The following is a 14,226-nucleotide window of genomic DNA, read 5'->3' as shown; positions in this document are numbered from 1 at the left end:
CCATAATTCAGAAGGAGCAGTGGGCTGCTATTACTGGCCCCATCAGAATTAAGTGGCAACTTGTAGTAGTGAGAGCCTAGGTGTTACATTAGTGGGAAAGGAATCTATGGATGGCAAAGGCTGCTTGCTGCTGTTCAGGACAAAGAGTAATCCAAGTGAGGCACACTTTTATCATAGTCAGAACGGATTGGATAACTTAGGTTCTCGTTGCTGTACATAACCATTACTGCGACCGTGTCTGTGCCTGTATTTCCCACTTAATGATAGCATGTTGTTAAGCATTGTTAGTCATTTGAGGTGAGATTTTTAAAGATTGTGTGATGGTCTTGTGTCACTTTTCAGATGCAGACCTGTTACAAAACCCTTTGTGGTATTCACACAGCAACACAAATTACTTTTTGCTTTACTTTGTAAACAAAAATATGAATACAGCGCATTGCGCTGCCTTGGGTTATTTTTCATCCGGTATGCTGAACATGTGTGGAACATGGGCATTCCTGAGCATCCACTTATGTATTTGATGCAAACTCAAACTACAAATATTTGTAGACAAGGGTTTGAGCCAGAATGTTATGCTTGCCTGAGGCTGTGTAACAACGAGAAATGTCTTTATTTCTTCTTATTTCCTCTTTGAATGTCTGCTGCATTCTTCATCACACATCCAAAAAGGAACTAGCCCCAAAGGATAGTTTTTTTTCTCAGGAAGGTAGCACTTCCTGCACAAAATCGATACTGACCGTGATGCTCACACCCTTGCACCATTGCTCTAGGCAGCCACAAGTGCACCAGCGTATGGAGAGAGCAGACTTTGGAGATTTAGCGCAGTTCTGCTGCCTTTCATTTACAGTACACAGCACAAAAAGGGGCATATTAGCAAGAACCTCGTTAAAATTATCGCTGTTTTAGCAGCAGGAAACTGCCGCTAAAATGGCGATAATGGGCTTGCTAATATGCGTTATAGAAATCTAATAGAATCCCAGGTTAGATGTCCTGCACATCTAACCAGGGCTTCTATTGGAATTCTATAACGCATATCAGCAAGCCCAATGCCGCCGTTTTAGCGGCAGTTTCCTGCTGCTAAAACAGCGATAATTTTAATGAGGTTCTTGCTAATATACCCCAAAGTTCGCTTGGCACACTGCATTGCATGAACTCTTTGAAAATATGCCTCTAGGTGTGTACATTTGAGAACAGTGGAGATACCAATTGTTGGTGGATTACTAATCCTTTTCTACCCATGGATCTCAGGACTAATGAGGGCGTTGCTGCTCTAAAGGCACAGGAGCAGTCCAGATGCCCAGCAATGGAATAGGTAGGATGTTTGTCCTTGTTTACTTTCAGGATCACTTACACGGGCACACAACAGATTCGTACTACAAAAATGTATACTTTGATAATCTCCTACCAATTCAATTTATATTAATCAACACAATTCACAAGAGGAGGTTTTGTAGCCACTGCCTAATTAAAAAATAACAAAGATGACACTGTATGTGCTGAGAAAAGAATCCTTTATTGGAAGAAGTATAAGAAAGATGCAAAGCGACACCTCACAGGATGCACTCTCGCCCATTCAGCCAGAGTGAACATAAGGATATATTTGCAAAGCTTTATTTTTCTGAAAGCATTTTAGCAGCGCTACGTTGGTTTCCAGTATGTGGATCTAGACATAGATAAGAGAGGATATAAGCTTGATTTTTTAGGGACGAGTGTTCTTTTGCTGAGGCTTGCATCTAATTTTTAAGACAGGCACCAGCATCATGGTTCTCTTTCCCTTTGATGGAACAACTCTTGATTGTGAGTTACTATTAGTAATGGGCAACTTCCACACAACCCTGAGGGGGAAAAAAAATCACATCTCAATTAAATGTTTCCAGGACCACAATCAATTTTACAAATAATTGTAGCATTTAAAACTATACCTTTCCTCTCATGGTGCACACCAGTGAATCATACTAAGGGCCCAATTACAATGCAGTCAGAAAGGGCTTCCCTTGTAATCACCGATTCGGATTCCTTTCCTACCGATCCATTTTGATGGGCTTGGTGGGAAAGGAATCTGAATCAGTTTTCTGAATGGCTTATGATGGGCTCGGAGAGCCCGTCCGCCATTTGGAAGCCCCACAGTGATCCCCTGCCGGCTTTTTCCTGGTTGAGGGATTATGATGGCAGCTTACCACCGCCTTTTTGTACCGGCCTTTCTGGCACAAAATGGCTTTAGGAAAAAGTTTTGGGGGGCCCCCAGCAGGGCTCCCATGAGTGCTGGGCTGCCGAATGGTAGGGTACAGGGGACCTATGGTGCCCCCCTGTCGATCTCTGCACCCGGTGGCTGACACATTGAGGTGCCTGCCTCAGGGTGCAGGGATGAACTGTACTGTAGCATTTTGCTATGAGAAGCTGCATTCCATTCAGAATTCATGCTTCCATAGCAAAGTATAGGATTGCACCCGAGCTGGGTTCGGTCGTATCCTAATTCCTGGAATGAAACCAACCACAGGAGGTTGTTCAGTTCCAGTTTCAGAACAATGCCCGACAGACTCAGGCCCGTCCGGCATCGTAATCAGCCCCTAAGACCTTACTTAAAAAAGTATAAAATCTAAATGTGCAACCCAAACAAATCTACCAGAATTAGAGCAACATCGGAACATTTGATAGTATTTTGGCCAAGAATTGTGCAGATGCAGACTACTCTACCTGCACTAAATTGTTGTACTTAAATCCTATAGATAATTTCAGGTTTATACTATTACTGGTCATCAAGAGCAAACCTGGATTTAAATCAGATGATTTTTTGCACTAATGGTGTCCCATTTTGCCAGTGGTAACATTTGAAAACAGATTGGCAAATGGAGCATATTAAAGCAAGTGAATTTAGTGACAAAATAAGGTTGATAAAGTGATGGGAACATATAGTCTTGAAATATTAAATGTATTAAATATTACCCCATATCTTACTGAATTAATATGTTCTATAGTTACTGTAACGTGCAAATTGTACAGTGTGATAATTACAGGCCCTTTAAAATGTGTGCTTACCTAGAGTCCTGCACTGCATGTGGCATTAATTTTGGAAAGAAATGATGTAACCTGAATTTAGGAGGAACTCACAGCTACTGACTGCAGTCAGTCTTATTGAAATACATGCAGACAGGACTCTAAGTGTCCTGAAGAAAATGGGGGCTCTCTACAAGGGAACATGTAAAATACATTTCTGTGATTTCCATAGTGCACCACCCAACCAGTATTTTGGTTTTTCTCTGAGATCTTATTGCATTCAGATATATAATACAACAACTGACATGCAGCTAACACCTGCTAGTACTATCAGGTTTGTCAATGGTTGTTTGCTGTTTAAGATAAATAAATAACAACAATGATTTCTTATAAATAATATCAATGGAAATGTTTCAATTCTGAAATTGGGGGACTGTGAATTAACTATTATTAAGGCCTGTGGAAGGAGTATTGACCTTCAGTTAAGTACACTTCATGAAAGATATGTATGCTCTTTTTCTCTGCACATCTCGTCAATCTGCACATCTTCAACATCATCTCTTTCCACTTCTACACCTTCTTTTCACTCCCCCCAAATGTTCTTCCAGGCATCTCCTTCACTTCACCACCTCCAAACATACCCTGCACTCATTCACATTTAAGCACTTTATTTTCCTATACTTTTGCCTTGGAACACATATTTATACAGAGTTTCAATAGCAACGGGAACACATGACCATTGTTCTGTGTGGTCTGCAGAGAGGTTAATCAATTGACAGGTACTTTGTTTTGTCTTCAGCCTGAGCACCAGAGCTCTCACTCAAAACCCCTCATAATCACCTGACTCCAAATTATGCACTATTCAAGAGTAATAAGATGCATGAAAATGTACAGAAATCCATCATGATGAAATAGCTAACACTTTTGGGGAATGGAAGATTGAGTAAAACAGGAAATAAAAGAGGAACTAAATCGCTGACATCATTATTTTAATGTTTTTAACATTCATTGTTCGAAAATCAATCCATATTGTAGGCATTAATGTTAAGGGGATGAACGTAGGGCCAATTTTAGCTCATTGCGGCATGTAACTGTTTTTACTATAAGCACATAGTTTTCCCTTTGCTCTTGATTTGAATATTTGGATCAACTTTACAAGGGAACCAAAACCCTGCTTTAACTACATCAGAATGTGTAGAGATACAATCATCTCTCAAAATAAATTGATCTGTTAAATATTTTTTTAGGTAAACGTGAAGGAATTTCAGAATGGCACATCCCAGAGCCCTAATGGAGAATCCGCTCCTGCATTTTGCTACTGTGCATTGTGAATTTCGAAGTGTACCACTGTCTACACACCAAACTAGAGTGCCATACATTGTACATTTTTAGTATAACACCGTTTTGTGTTTGTGTACCTACTGTTGCACCTTGGGATATCGACATTCCTTAGCCTTCCTGCAGCCTTCCAGCACCAAAGAGGATACCAGTGTGGGGTCAAAGGTTGGATACATTATTGACCAAATGGAGTCATCAAGTTCAAGAATCAGTGAGGTTATGTCAACTATCCCTGAAGTGGTGAATTGACAATTGCCTCCCTGATTCCACACAACAGGCTGATACATTGTCAGGCAGAGGTGTTACTTCTTTGACATCATGTGTTGTTTCTTGATTAGCAGTTGTGATTTCTTTCCAATATAGCATTCACTAAATGAATATACATTTTCAACTTCAGTTGTAATACTTTCCTGCCTCTGAAACTGTAACATTGTTTGTTTCAGTTTTTCATTTTTTCGTCAAGTTACATGAAGTTGTTTTTAATCATTTAGTAGTTGTATTTTAATTGTAATAATAATGGTATTTCAGACTATTTCTTTCGGCTATGATTTTGACTGTGTAGTTTCAAAAAGTGTTTCGTACCTTTGTGCAAAGAATAGTTAGTACTTTCATTGCTGGCTAGTAGTAGCAACGAGACGGTTCAGGTCACTGCAGAGTTATTTATTTCATTATGTGTGCTTTACAGTATGAAAAGGCGATGAGTCAAGAGGCTACTGGACACAAGAGTGGCAACAAAGACAGATGCAGCACTGCTGTGGCTGCAGACAGGAGTGCTGGATCTGCAGCAGCTGTTCTTGTTGCCACCCTATTTGGAAGGCAGACCTCATAGATGCTGGTTATTGCTGCATCCATGGTCGTAGTCAGGTTAATTTCGACCAACCACACCAAACAACAGTGGAATAGGATGGTGCTAGACCTTCCCCTTCTATTACAGCCTATGTGAGTGAAGTTACACAGATAATGGGCCTGCTTGGAGAGTCTTCTTCTGTGCCCAACTGCAGCAATCACGGTGTATGTGATCTGCAGCATCTCTAGAGCTACACCCTTGTCATGTGTTAAAGTTGATGATGAATGTATCAAAAGTATCTTTGGACAACACTTTGGACTTCTGATGTCCAACGATGAGCAACAATGAGTGAAAGAGACATTTTCAAAACCTTGTTTCACTATACATATTCTGCTTGATCCATCAGCACCACACGATCTCATGAGGATTCAGGGGAAATGACAGGTACAAGGAGTTTGGAGATGCTGAAGAACAGGCCAGTGGAAGTAACAAAGGGCAGTGACAGTAGACCACTAACATCAGTATATCTGTAGTTACTCACTTCCTAGTTTTGGGTGACTTCAGATGAAGAGAGATACAGCGCTAGTTAGACCTGCATAGACTGTTAGGCTTTTCCTGGGAATGTGACATTGCAAATTGGCAATGGAAGAAACAGAATAACTGGCAGGACTACACCAAACAAATCAATGGAATATGTGGAATGAAAAGTATAACAAAAGTTCCATAAACTTTCAAAATTACAAGATGAGGACTGATGCTTAAGGAGTCTGCTGAAACTGACAGTACTAACCTTTGCTGTCTTAAAACAGTTTGCTGTTGGCATGTAAAGTTTTGTGAAGTCTTCAACGGGGGGGAAAAGTTCAAGGAGAACATAAAAGATGTTTGATGACACTGCATGATATGATGCGAGTCTTTAGCAAGTTAAACACAGTACAGAAATCTCAGGTTTTCGAAAGAAACCTGAAAGGTGGGACCTATGTCATTGGTGTAGAGTAGGGGTAAAAGCTTGATTTGTCATAACTATGGTACCATGTGATGGAGATGCCCGAAACATGGAACAATTTACATTTGCTAACCGCCCACCTCAGGTTAGCCGCATTTTTGGCCAAACAGTGGGAGATGGACCCAACAAAGGGTTAAGAAGTATAATCATAAAAAAACTTCAAAAAACATTGTTAATGGGATGTTAACGTGTTCTTCTTCTGACCTGACACTAAGTTTAATTTAAAAACAGTTAAAGTTATGGTTATGAACTAAAACGGAAAAGAAAACTGTTGTAAATAGCTTGTTATCATATTACACTTTCTGTAGTCTTTCTACTGTTTCTCTTTCCTTACTCATCCTCAGAATACCACTGTGATCTGCATGCTATGACCTCATGTTGTTAATGTTCCAGCTTGGTCAGTTGGACTCTGGTCAGCTGGTGGTGTACTTGTTCTGTTCTCTGTACTGCAATAAATACTTGAAGACTTTTAATCTACAAGTTGTATTGGACCATCTTTACTTTACAACAAAAACAAACTGAAATTGGTCAGTTGTGGTTACCTACACAAAGGCAAACTCCCGACCCTTGCAGTGTGGGTTTTTCAGTAAAGTGTGTGTGTGTTCTATGGTAAAAAGAAACCATGTAATGAAGGGAAGATGGATAAAAAGAAGAAAGGGAAAGTGCAAAATGGCAATGGAAGAGGCGGAATGACCCACAGACCTACACCAAATAAATTGATGAAAATGCGGAACTAATTAGCGGGATCAATCAAATTTCCTAAGGCAAGATGCAAAATTAAGTAGGAAAAAATGCATAACAAAATTAAAGGCTTTGGCATTTACCAAGGAGAAATGTTTGTTATCATGAGACAAGTATAAGGAATAAGTATAAATGTAAAAAAGCCGGACAAGAGGTTCCATAAACGTAAGGAATTTAAAGATGAGATCTGATACTAAAAGAGTCTACTGAAACTGACAGTACTTTCTTGAACTTTGCTACGGCTGCCCTTTATTGCATTCCCGATCACCCAGCAGACATATTCCTTCCACCATATCTCACTGAGAACCACTTAGATGAGAAGAGATGGATAACATGAGCAACTCAAGATTCATCCATGAGAGTGAATCACATGGCAGATTTTTCTTGCAATCAGGTGGATTGAAGTACCTTTTTAGGCTAGTAACTCAGTTGGGGGGGTGATAGCCTGCTGCCTGGTTCAATTTATGAAGAGCAGTGTGGCAGTTGGAGGACCCGAAGGGTGCATAAACCAAAAGAAACATAATTCATCTCCTGTTAGAGTTTTCTGGCACACTGTTGACCTATAATTTATTGGTACTTTCAGCACCACCTGGGTGGACTGGTCCATTCCAGCCCTCTTTTAGCTCTTGGTCAAGAGCTCGCAGGCTGTATTGAAAGGACAGATTATTGCCAAAGCCAGTCAATGTATATGTGTGATGTTGTAATAAATGTGTTTACAATGATAGAATGAATAGATAAAGTGATAGTATAAAAGAACAAATTCGAATAGAATACAAGAACAAGAACAAGAGAACAAACACAACATCTCGCGCTAGCCCCACGAACTCAAATACGCTCCTGATGCTTTTAAATTGCTAAATGTATATTTGAACTTTTTTTAAATATTGCTTGTGAAACTACCTGCATACTTGTGGCAGCGTGCTCTTTGATCCGAGTGCTCTCCCCGGTCTACCGCAGCAATCTCGTGCTGTTTGTGTGGAGGGAGGCACTCACTTCCTGGTGGAGCCGCGCAGAGCGGCCATTGTGGCAGGGTGGCGCTCTAGTGCTCAACCACTCGCAGTGTATTTAAGGGCTCAGACGGGCCGACGCGCTCGAGAACAAACACAACTTCTCGCGCTAGCCCCACGAACTCAAATACACTCCTGATGCTTTTAAATTGCTAAATGTATATTTGAACCTTTTTTAAATATATCTTGTGAAACTACCTGCATACTTGTGGCAGCGTGCTCTTTAAACCGAGTGCTCTCCCCGGTCCACCGCAGCAATCTCGTGCTGTTTGTGTGGAGGGAGGCACTCACTTCCTGGTGGAGCCGCGCAGAGCGGCCATCGTGGCAGGGTGGCGCTCTAGTGCTCAACCACTCACATACGTCTATAAAACATCATGGCGCCTACGCGCAGCGGGCACGCCTAAGGCAAGCCCGTCTGCGCCCGACTGGGACCTGGGGCCACGGGCTATGCCCAAAAGCATATTTATTCGGCGGAGAAGCTCCTTTCTCTTAGACCTCCACCACACCTCTGCCCTCCTATTGCTCCTCACATACGGAGACGTACGGCTATTTATGGCATCTCTCAGGACACACTAGCTTATTCAAACGCCACACATCTTAATACTTAATTGGTTAATGATTCTCAAATAAAGCTACGGTGCCTATATCTTAATACCAGATCTATGGTTAAGCACCAAACGGACATGTTTCTATTGCTCACCATTGAAAAACCTGACATTCTCATGGTCACAGAGACTTGGCTTTCCCAGGACTCATTGCCGGACATTCTTGCAGCGCTTCCATCCGAGTGTTATATCATAGCTGAGAATCGTCCGGTGGGTAAAAGGGGTGGGGGAGTAGCAGCCATCATCGTAAAGAGCATAAATTTATACAACTGCCTTCTCTGACCCTGAGTGACACGGAGAATATAGTAATGAAAATGGACACAGCTGGTGGGGCTCTATTACTTGTCCTGCTCTACGACCTCCTCAAACCATGATTACTTTTCCAATGTCTCTGGCAGAACAGATTGCAGACCTTGTGACCAAGTATCCAAAAATACTCCTAGTCTGGGACTTAAACTATTGGTTTGATAATATCATCAGTGATCCCCAGGCGATGGAACTCTCAGAATTACTTTCAAACATCAACCTAACTCAGCACATACACGTTGCTACGCATGAAAAAGGTCACACGCTGGACCAAATTTGATCGATTAACCTTCCCTGTTCATTATCATCCATTATGCCCTGTATTTGGTCTGACCATTTCTTTATCCAGTTTGCGCTAACTATTGGTGGGCACACTAAACTGCCACCCATGGCGGGCGGAGAAACTAGGAAATGGAAAGCCATTAATATACCTGCCTTTATTAAGACACTTTTAGCAGAGACAGTGGTCCCTAAACAAACAGGATTAATTCAATAAATATAGACTAAATAGTTCTACATTAAAGTCCAGCCGGACCGTTTTATTTAATTGGATAATTAATTGTAGCAAAATCTTTAAAAAATGTAAGTGGGACACCAGCCGGTGCCCGACTAAACACACTCCACAAGGAGAAGGAACATACAACATAAAATGTAGGCAAAACAAAAGGTAGTCTGATTGGCATGAATTATAAACAGACTAATCATAAAATACACATATGCACATACAGAATCTCAGTACATTAGTGACATTTGTGTATGCTGTCGACGACGTTTCGAACTACAACTTATTCAGAGTTCATCTTCAGGACTATTGATCCTTTGCCTAGTCTAAATGGCTACGCAAGCTCATCAGAGAGGTGGAAAAACGAATGCCGAATTAGATTCCACTGTTAAAGGGCCGGAAAAGAGTTTTATGCAAGGGCGAACGGCACGTCAGTAAATTATGCAGTTGCCGCGGTCCAGAGAGAAATACAGAATCCCGGTGACCATTGCCAGTAGGATCCACAATGGGAGTCCGGGGTGCGCTGGGATTGGTACCCAAGTATTTACGAGGTAGCAGGTCCTCAATGGCTCCCCCTTTGATAGCTGCCCACCCCATATTCTAAAGGAGGTGTGTTCAGCTTTTCCATCAGGAATCCTTCCTCTTTTGAATGAATCACTTATACAGGGCAAGGTCCCTGATAGGTTTAAAAATGCCACTGTGATCCCATTATTAAAAAAACCAGGAGCAGACCACTAGATCCAGCTAACTATAGGCCTATCTCCCTCCTCCCTTCTTTCTCTAAACTCCTGGAGGCACATGTATCCAGGTGTCTGTCCAATTTTATTGAAAGTTCAGAATATTTAGAACCAAATCAAGTGGGATTTCGACCATCTCACTCAACAGAAACTGTCATTTTGGCTGTCCAGGACATGTTATGATCTAATGCTGATAAGGGTATCCATCAGGCCCTGAGTCCCTCCTACAAAGACCCAATCGGTTAAAAGCTTAGGGATCATACTTAATGAGGATCTGTCTCTTAAAGGGCAGATAGGAATGGTGGTTTCTTCTAGTTTCTTTCAACTCAGGAAGATTGGGAAAATTGCCCACCTTCTAACACACCCTACACTCATTCAAGTAGTGATTGCCCTTGTCCTCTCCCGGTTGGATTTTTCTAACAGTCTTTACTTGGGTCTTCCGACTGGCCTACTAAAACGCCTCAATATCCAAAGTCTCCCTGGTGGGGATCCTATTGAAGACATCTACTACAATCCAGCCACTTTAGGCACTTTACCATCTATTGATGAGAAGACCTTTTCAGAACTTCTTTCGCGTGTCAAATCTGGCTCCCCCTTTGATAGCTGCCCCCCCCCCCCCCATATTCTAAAGGAGGTGTGTTCAGCTATTCCATCAGGAATCCTTCCTCTTTTGAATGAATCACTTATACAGGGCAAGGTCCCTGATAGGTTTAAAAATGCCACTGTGATCCCATTATTAAAAAAACCAGGAGCAGACCCCTAGATCCAGCTAACTATAGGCCTATCTCCCTCCTCCCTTCTTTCTCTAAACTCCTGGAGGCACATGTATCCAGGTGTCTGTCCAATTTTATTGAAAGTTCAGAATATTTAGAACCAAATCAAGTGGGATTTCGACCATCTCACTCAACAGAAACTGTCATTTTGGCTGTCCAGGACATGTTATGATCTAATGCTGATAAGGGTATCCATCAGGCCCTGAGTCCCTCCTACAAAGACCCAATCGGTTAAAAGGTTAGGGATCATACTTAATGAGGATCTGTCTCTTAAAGGGCAGATAGGAATGGTGGTTTCTTCTAGTTTCTTTCAACTCAGGAAGATTGGGAAAATTGCCCACCTTCTAACACACCCTACACTCATTCAAGTAGTGATTGCCCTTGTCCTCTCCCGGTTGGATTTTTCTAACAGTCTTTACTTGGGTCTTCCGACTGGCCTACTAAAACGCCTCAAGATGGTTCAAAACCAGGCAGCAAGGCTCATCTGGAAGCAACCCAAGTGGCAATCAATTAGAGCTGGGTTGGAAAAACTCCACTGGTTGCCAGTGGCCCAGCGAATTGCTTTCAAGGCAGGGTGCATCACCCTCAGGGCGCTCCATGATAATGGCCCTATATTCATTAGGAAGTCCATTACTTACTATACACCTCAGCGCAACTTACGCTCTACACATCTAAGCCTTGCAAATGTCTCTTCATTTAAGAAGAAACGCCAGGGTGGCAGCTGTTTTCACCATCTGGCTGCTTCTCTTTGGAACGCTCTTCCGCTTCCTATTAGACAGAGCAATGATTTACTGGCATTTCGAAAGTCTTAAAAAACGTGACTCTTCCAACAGGCTTACGCTTAGAACTGTGTTTAGTGTCTTGAATCAATAGCGCCAAGAAACCCAAGGGTGTACGTGCGCTCAAGAAATTGTTATTAACATAACATAACATAACAAGAGTAGAGTTAAAAAAAGAAAATTATAGGATAAATAGAAAAAAATAGAATACATCTGAATAGAATGAATGGAAAATAATAGAATAAAAGAATAGAAAGAATAGTAGAAGTACAATATGATGCTAACCTAATTTGCTTAAATACAAGTCATGTGAACATTATCTATACTTACATTTCTGGGAGTGAATTTTGTTGATCCACTTAATGGGAGGTTCCCAACTGGAGACCCCTCTATGGGCTCTGCAATGCAGCAAGAGAAGGCATATCAGCAAAGGTGGATCACAATCAATGGTGTTTAATAACAGACATATGTCAGAGAGCTCTATACCATGTGACACCCTTCTTTATAAAGGATAACAGTTACAGGATTTTGTTAGTATTTCCTTGGCTCGTCCTGGAAATAGCTGGAAATAGCTCCCTGGATGACGGATCCACTTCAGAGCTCAGCTTCAACATGCTGTTGAATGATCCAGTCTGCACAGGGCCCACTCAAACTATCATCACGCTTATGGTAATTTATTGAACTGAGTAATAGTGACCCAAATTGTATATTTTGCAAAAAAAGTTACTTTCAATCGTATCATGTGCTAGATAAAAATGTGTTTCAAAAAAAGCAAATCCTGACAGAACTGAACCCAGTTTTACTACAAAATAAGAACTAGACAGGGTGTGTTTTTAGGAGTGAATGCTAAGCAAAATTAAAGAGTGCACTAGAATAAATTGTGGAACAATGGTAAGAGCAGATGAAGAGCTTGTTCTAATGATCTAATGAAGGAACTAATAGGGACTCTTGTGGGAACACACAGTAGGCACAGCAAGGTTTGTATTTTAGGCTGAGGCAGTGTTTGGGGCAGGACATGGAAAACAGCCCAAATACAGGTAACAGTGGCAATGCAGAGGATGCAGTTATTTTTGTTTATTGCCAAGAGATGGAAAAATAAAATGTCTAGAAAGGAACAGCATCGACGGTTAGATGGGTAGTGGGAGATTGTAGGGCAAAAAAGCAAAGCATAACTATGTGATAACAATGGGGATTGCTGCTAAACACTTGGGGGCAGATTTACAATAACTGGCGCAACCCCAGGGATGCGCCAGTTATTGTGCGCCACAGCTCCGTCACCCATGGTGCGCCACATTTACAATGTGGCGCACCATGGGGAAAAAACGGCACAGATGCGTGATGCATCTGTACCGTAAAGGCGGCGCACTGCTAGAGTTACGTCGCAAGCGCGACACAGCTCCAGCAATGCTCTGGGGGGCCCTATCTGTGCAATGATGCGTCAAGCCTTACGCCTGCTTCAAGCAGGCGCAGGGTTTTGAAAAGTGCCTGCGTGAAACCTTGTAGATTTCACGCAGGCACTTTTGCGAGGCGCACCTGCCCTGGAACGCCCACCCTGCGCCGGAACGCCCACATGTGGCGCAGGGCTTTACAACGTGACGCATCTGCCTAGATGCGTTACATTGTAAATGGGTCGCAGGGATGCGCCACGTTTATGCCGCCGTTGCGTAACGCAACGGCGGCTTAAACGTGGCGCAAGTCCAACACAAATCTGCCCCACAGTGATATTGAAAATAAATGATGCTGGGCAAAGTGAATGAAGGCAGTATATTTGGGGTACCTATTCTTTCTGTGCCACCACTGGCTGCACTGCAATGGCTCTTAGGAAAAATATAGTAGAATATTGAGATGGGACTTAAATGGCACCAAATATTCTGACCGGAATTTTTGAGGTCACCTAAGTCCACATATAAGTCCACATATATGTACCTTGAGATACATATATTTTCAAGGTGCACAGATGTGGAGTTAAGAATAGTAAATCTATACTTCCTCTATATGCACTTACCTTTTGATTTTTTCCCCCAATATTCTGGCCACGATATTCCAATACAACTATATTCCTATACTCAATATTCCGTTGCGCCTAGTACAATCAAATTCGGCAATCTAGTGGCACCTCGCTTGTGTCATTGTCGATGGACTGACTGATGACATTTGTAAACTGTTCACCACACAGCTGTGTCTCCTAGATCTGTGAGTTTTTAGTAGTCCCAGCATACATCCACGAAAATAATTTCGATATAGGAAATTCCTTTTCAACTGTACAGAGATGAATAGACGAGCTAAGAGCCCTTTGGGCATGTGCATGGACAAATAGAGGCAAGAATGAAGGGTAAGCAACTAACCAATTACACATGGCTTCAACTTGAAAGGATTCCAAGAACAGCTTACTGTCGGTGAGTTCATTCTGCATAATTATTAAGAAGGCTACAATGCCTGCCACCTCGAGGACAACAACATCCTAGACCCGTCCCAGTCCGGATTCAGACAAAACCACAGCACCGAGACAGCCCTCATCGCCACCACAGATGACATCAGACGCCAACTAGACAACGGTGAAACATCAGCCTTCATCCTCCTGGACCTGTCAGCTGCCTTCGACACGGTCTGCCACCGCACACTAAAGACTCGCCTCCAAGAAGTCAGAATCCAAG

The 14,226-nt window shown here is 42.1% G+C and overlaps 1 protein-coding gene across 1 annotated transcript in view; it reads right to left on the bottom strand.

Moving 5' to 3' along the window:
* Positions 1–1,494: 1,494 nt before the first annotated feature.
* Positions 1,495–14,226, bottom strand: part of LOC147705913 (uncharacterized) — a 336,615-nt gene continuing 323,883 nt past the window's right edge. The window contains exons 14-15 of the mRNA XM_086929576.1: positions 11,903–11,970; positions 1,495–1,835 (exon numbers count right to left, since the gene is read on the bottom strand). Of these exons, the coding sequence (XP_086785702.1) occupies positions 1,809–1,835; positions 11,903–11,970 (95 nt within the window). The 3' untranslated portion in view covers positions 1,495–1,808. The remainder of the gene's footprint in view (positions 1,836–11,902; positions 11,971–14,226) is intronic.

This window comes from Lissotriton vulgaris, chromosome 7 (assembly GCF_964263255.1).
Source record: "Lissotriton vulgaris chromosome 7, aLisVul1.2, whole genome shotgun sequence".
NCBI classification, from domain to species: domain Eukaryota; kingdom Metazoa; phylum Chordata; class Amphibia; order Caudata; family Salamandridae; genus Lissotriton; species Lissotriton vulgaris.
This window is presented reverse-complemented; position numbering and strand designations above follow the sequence as displayed.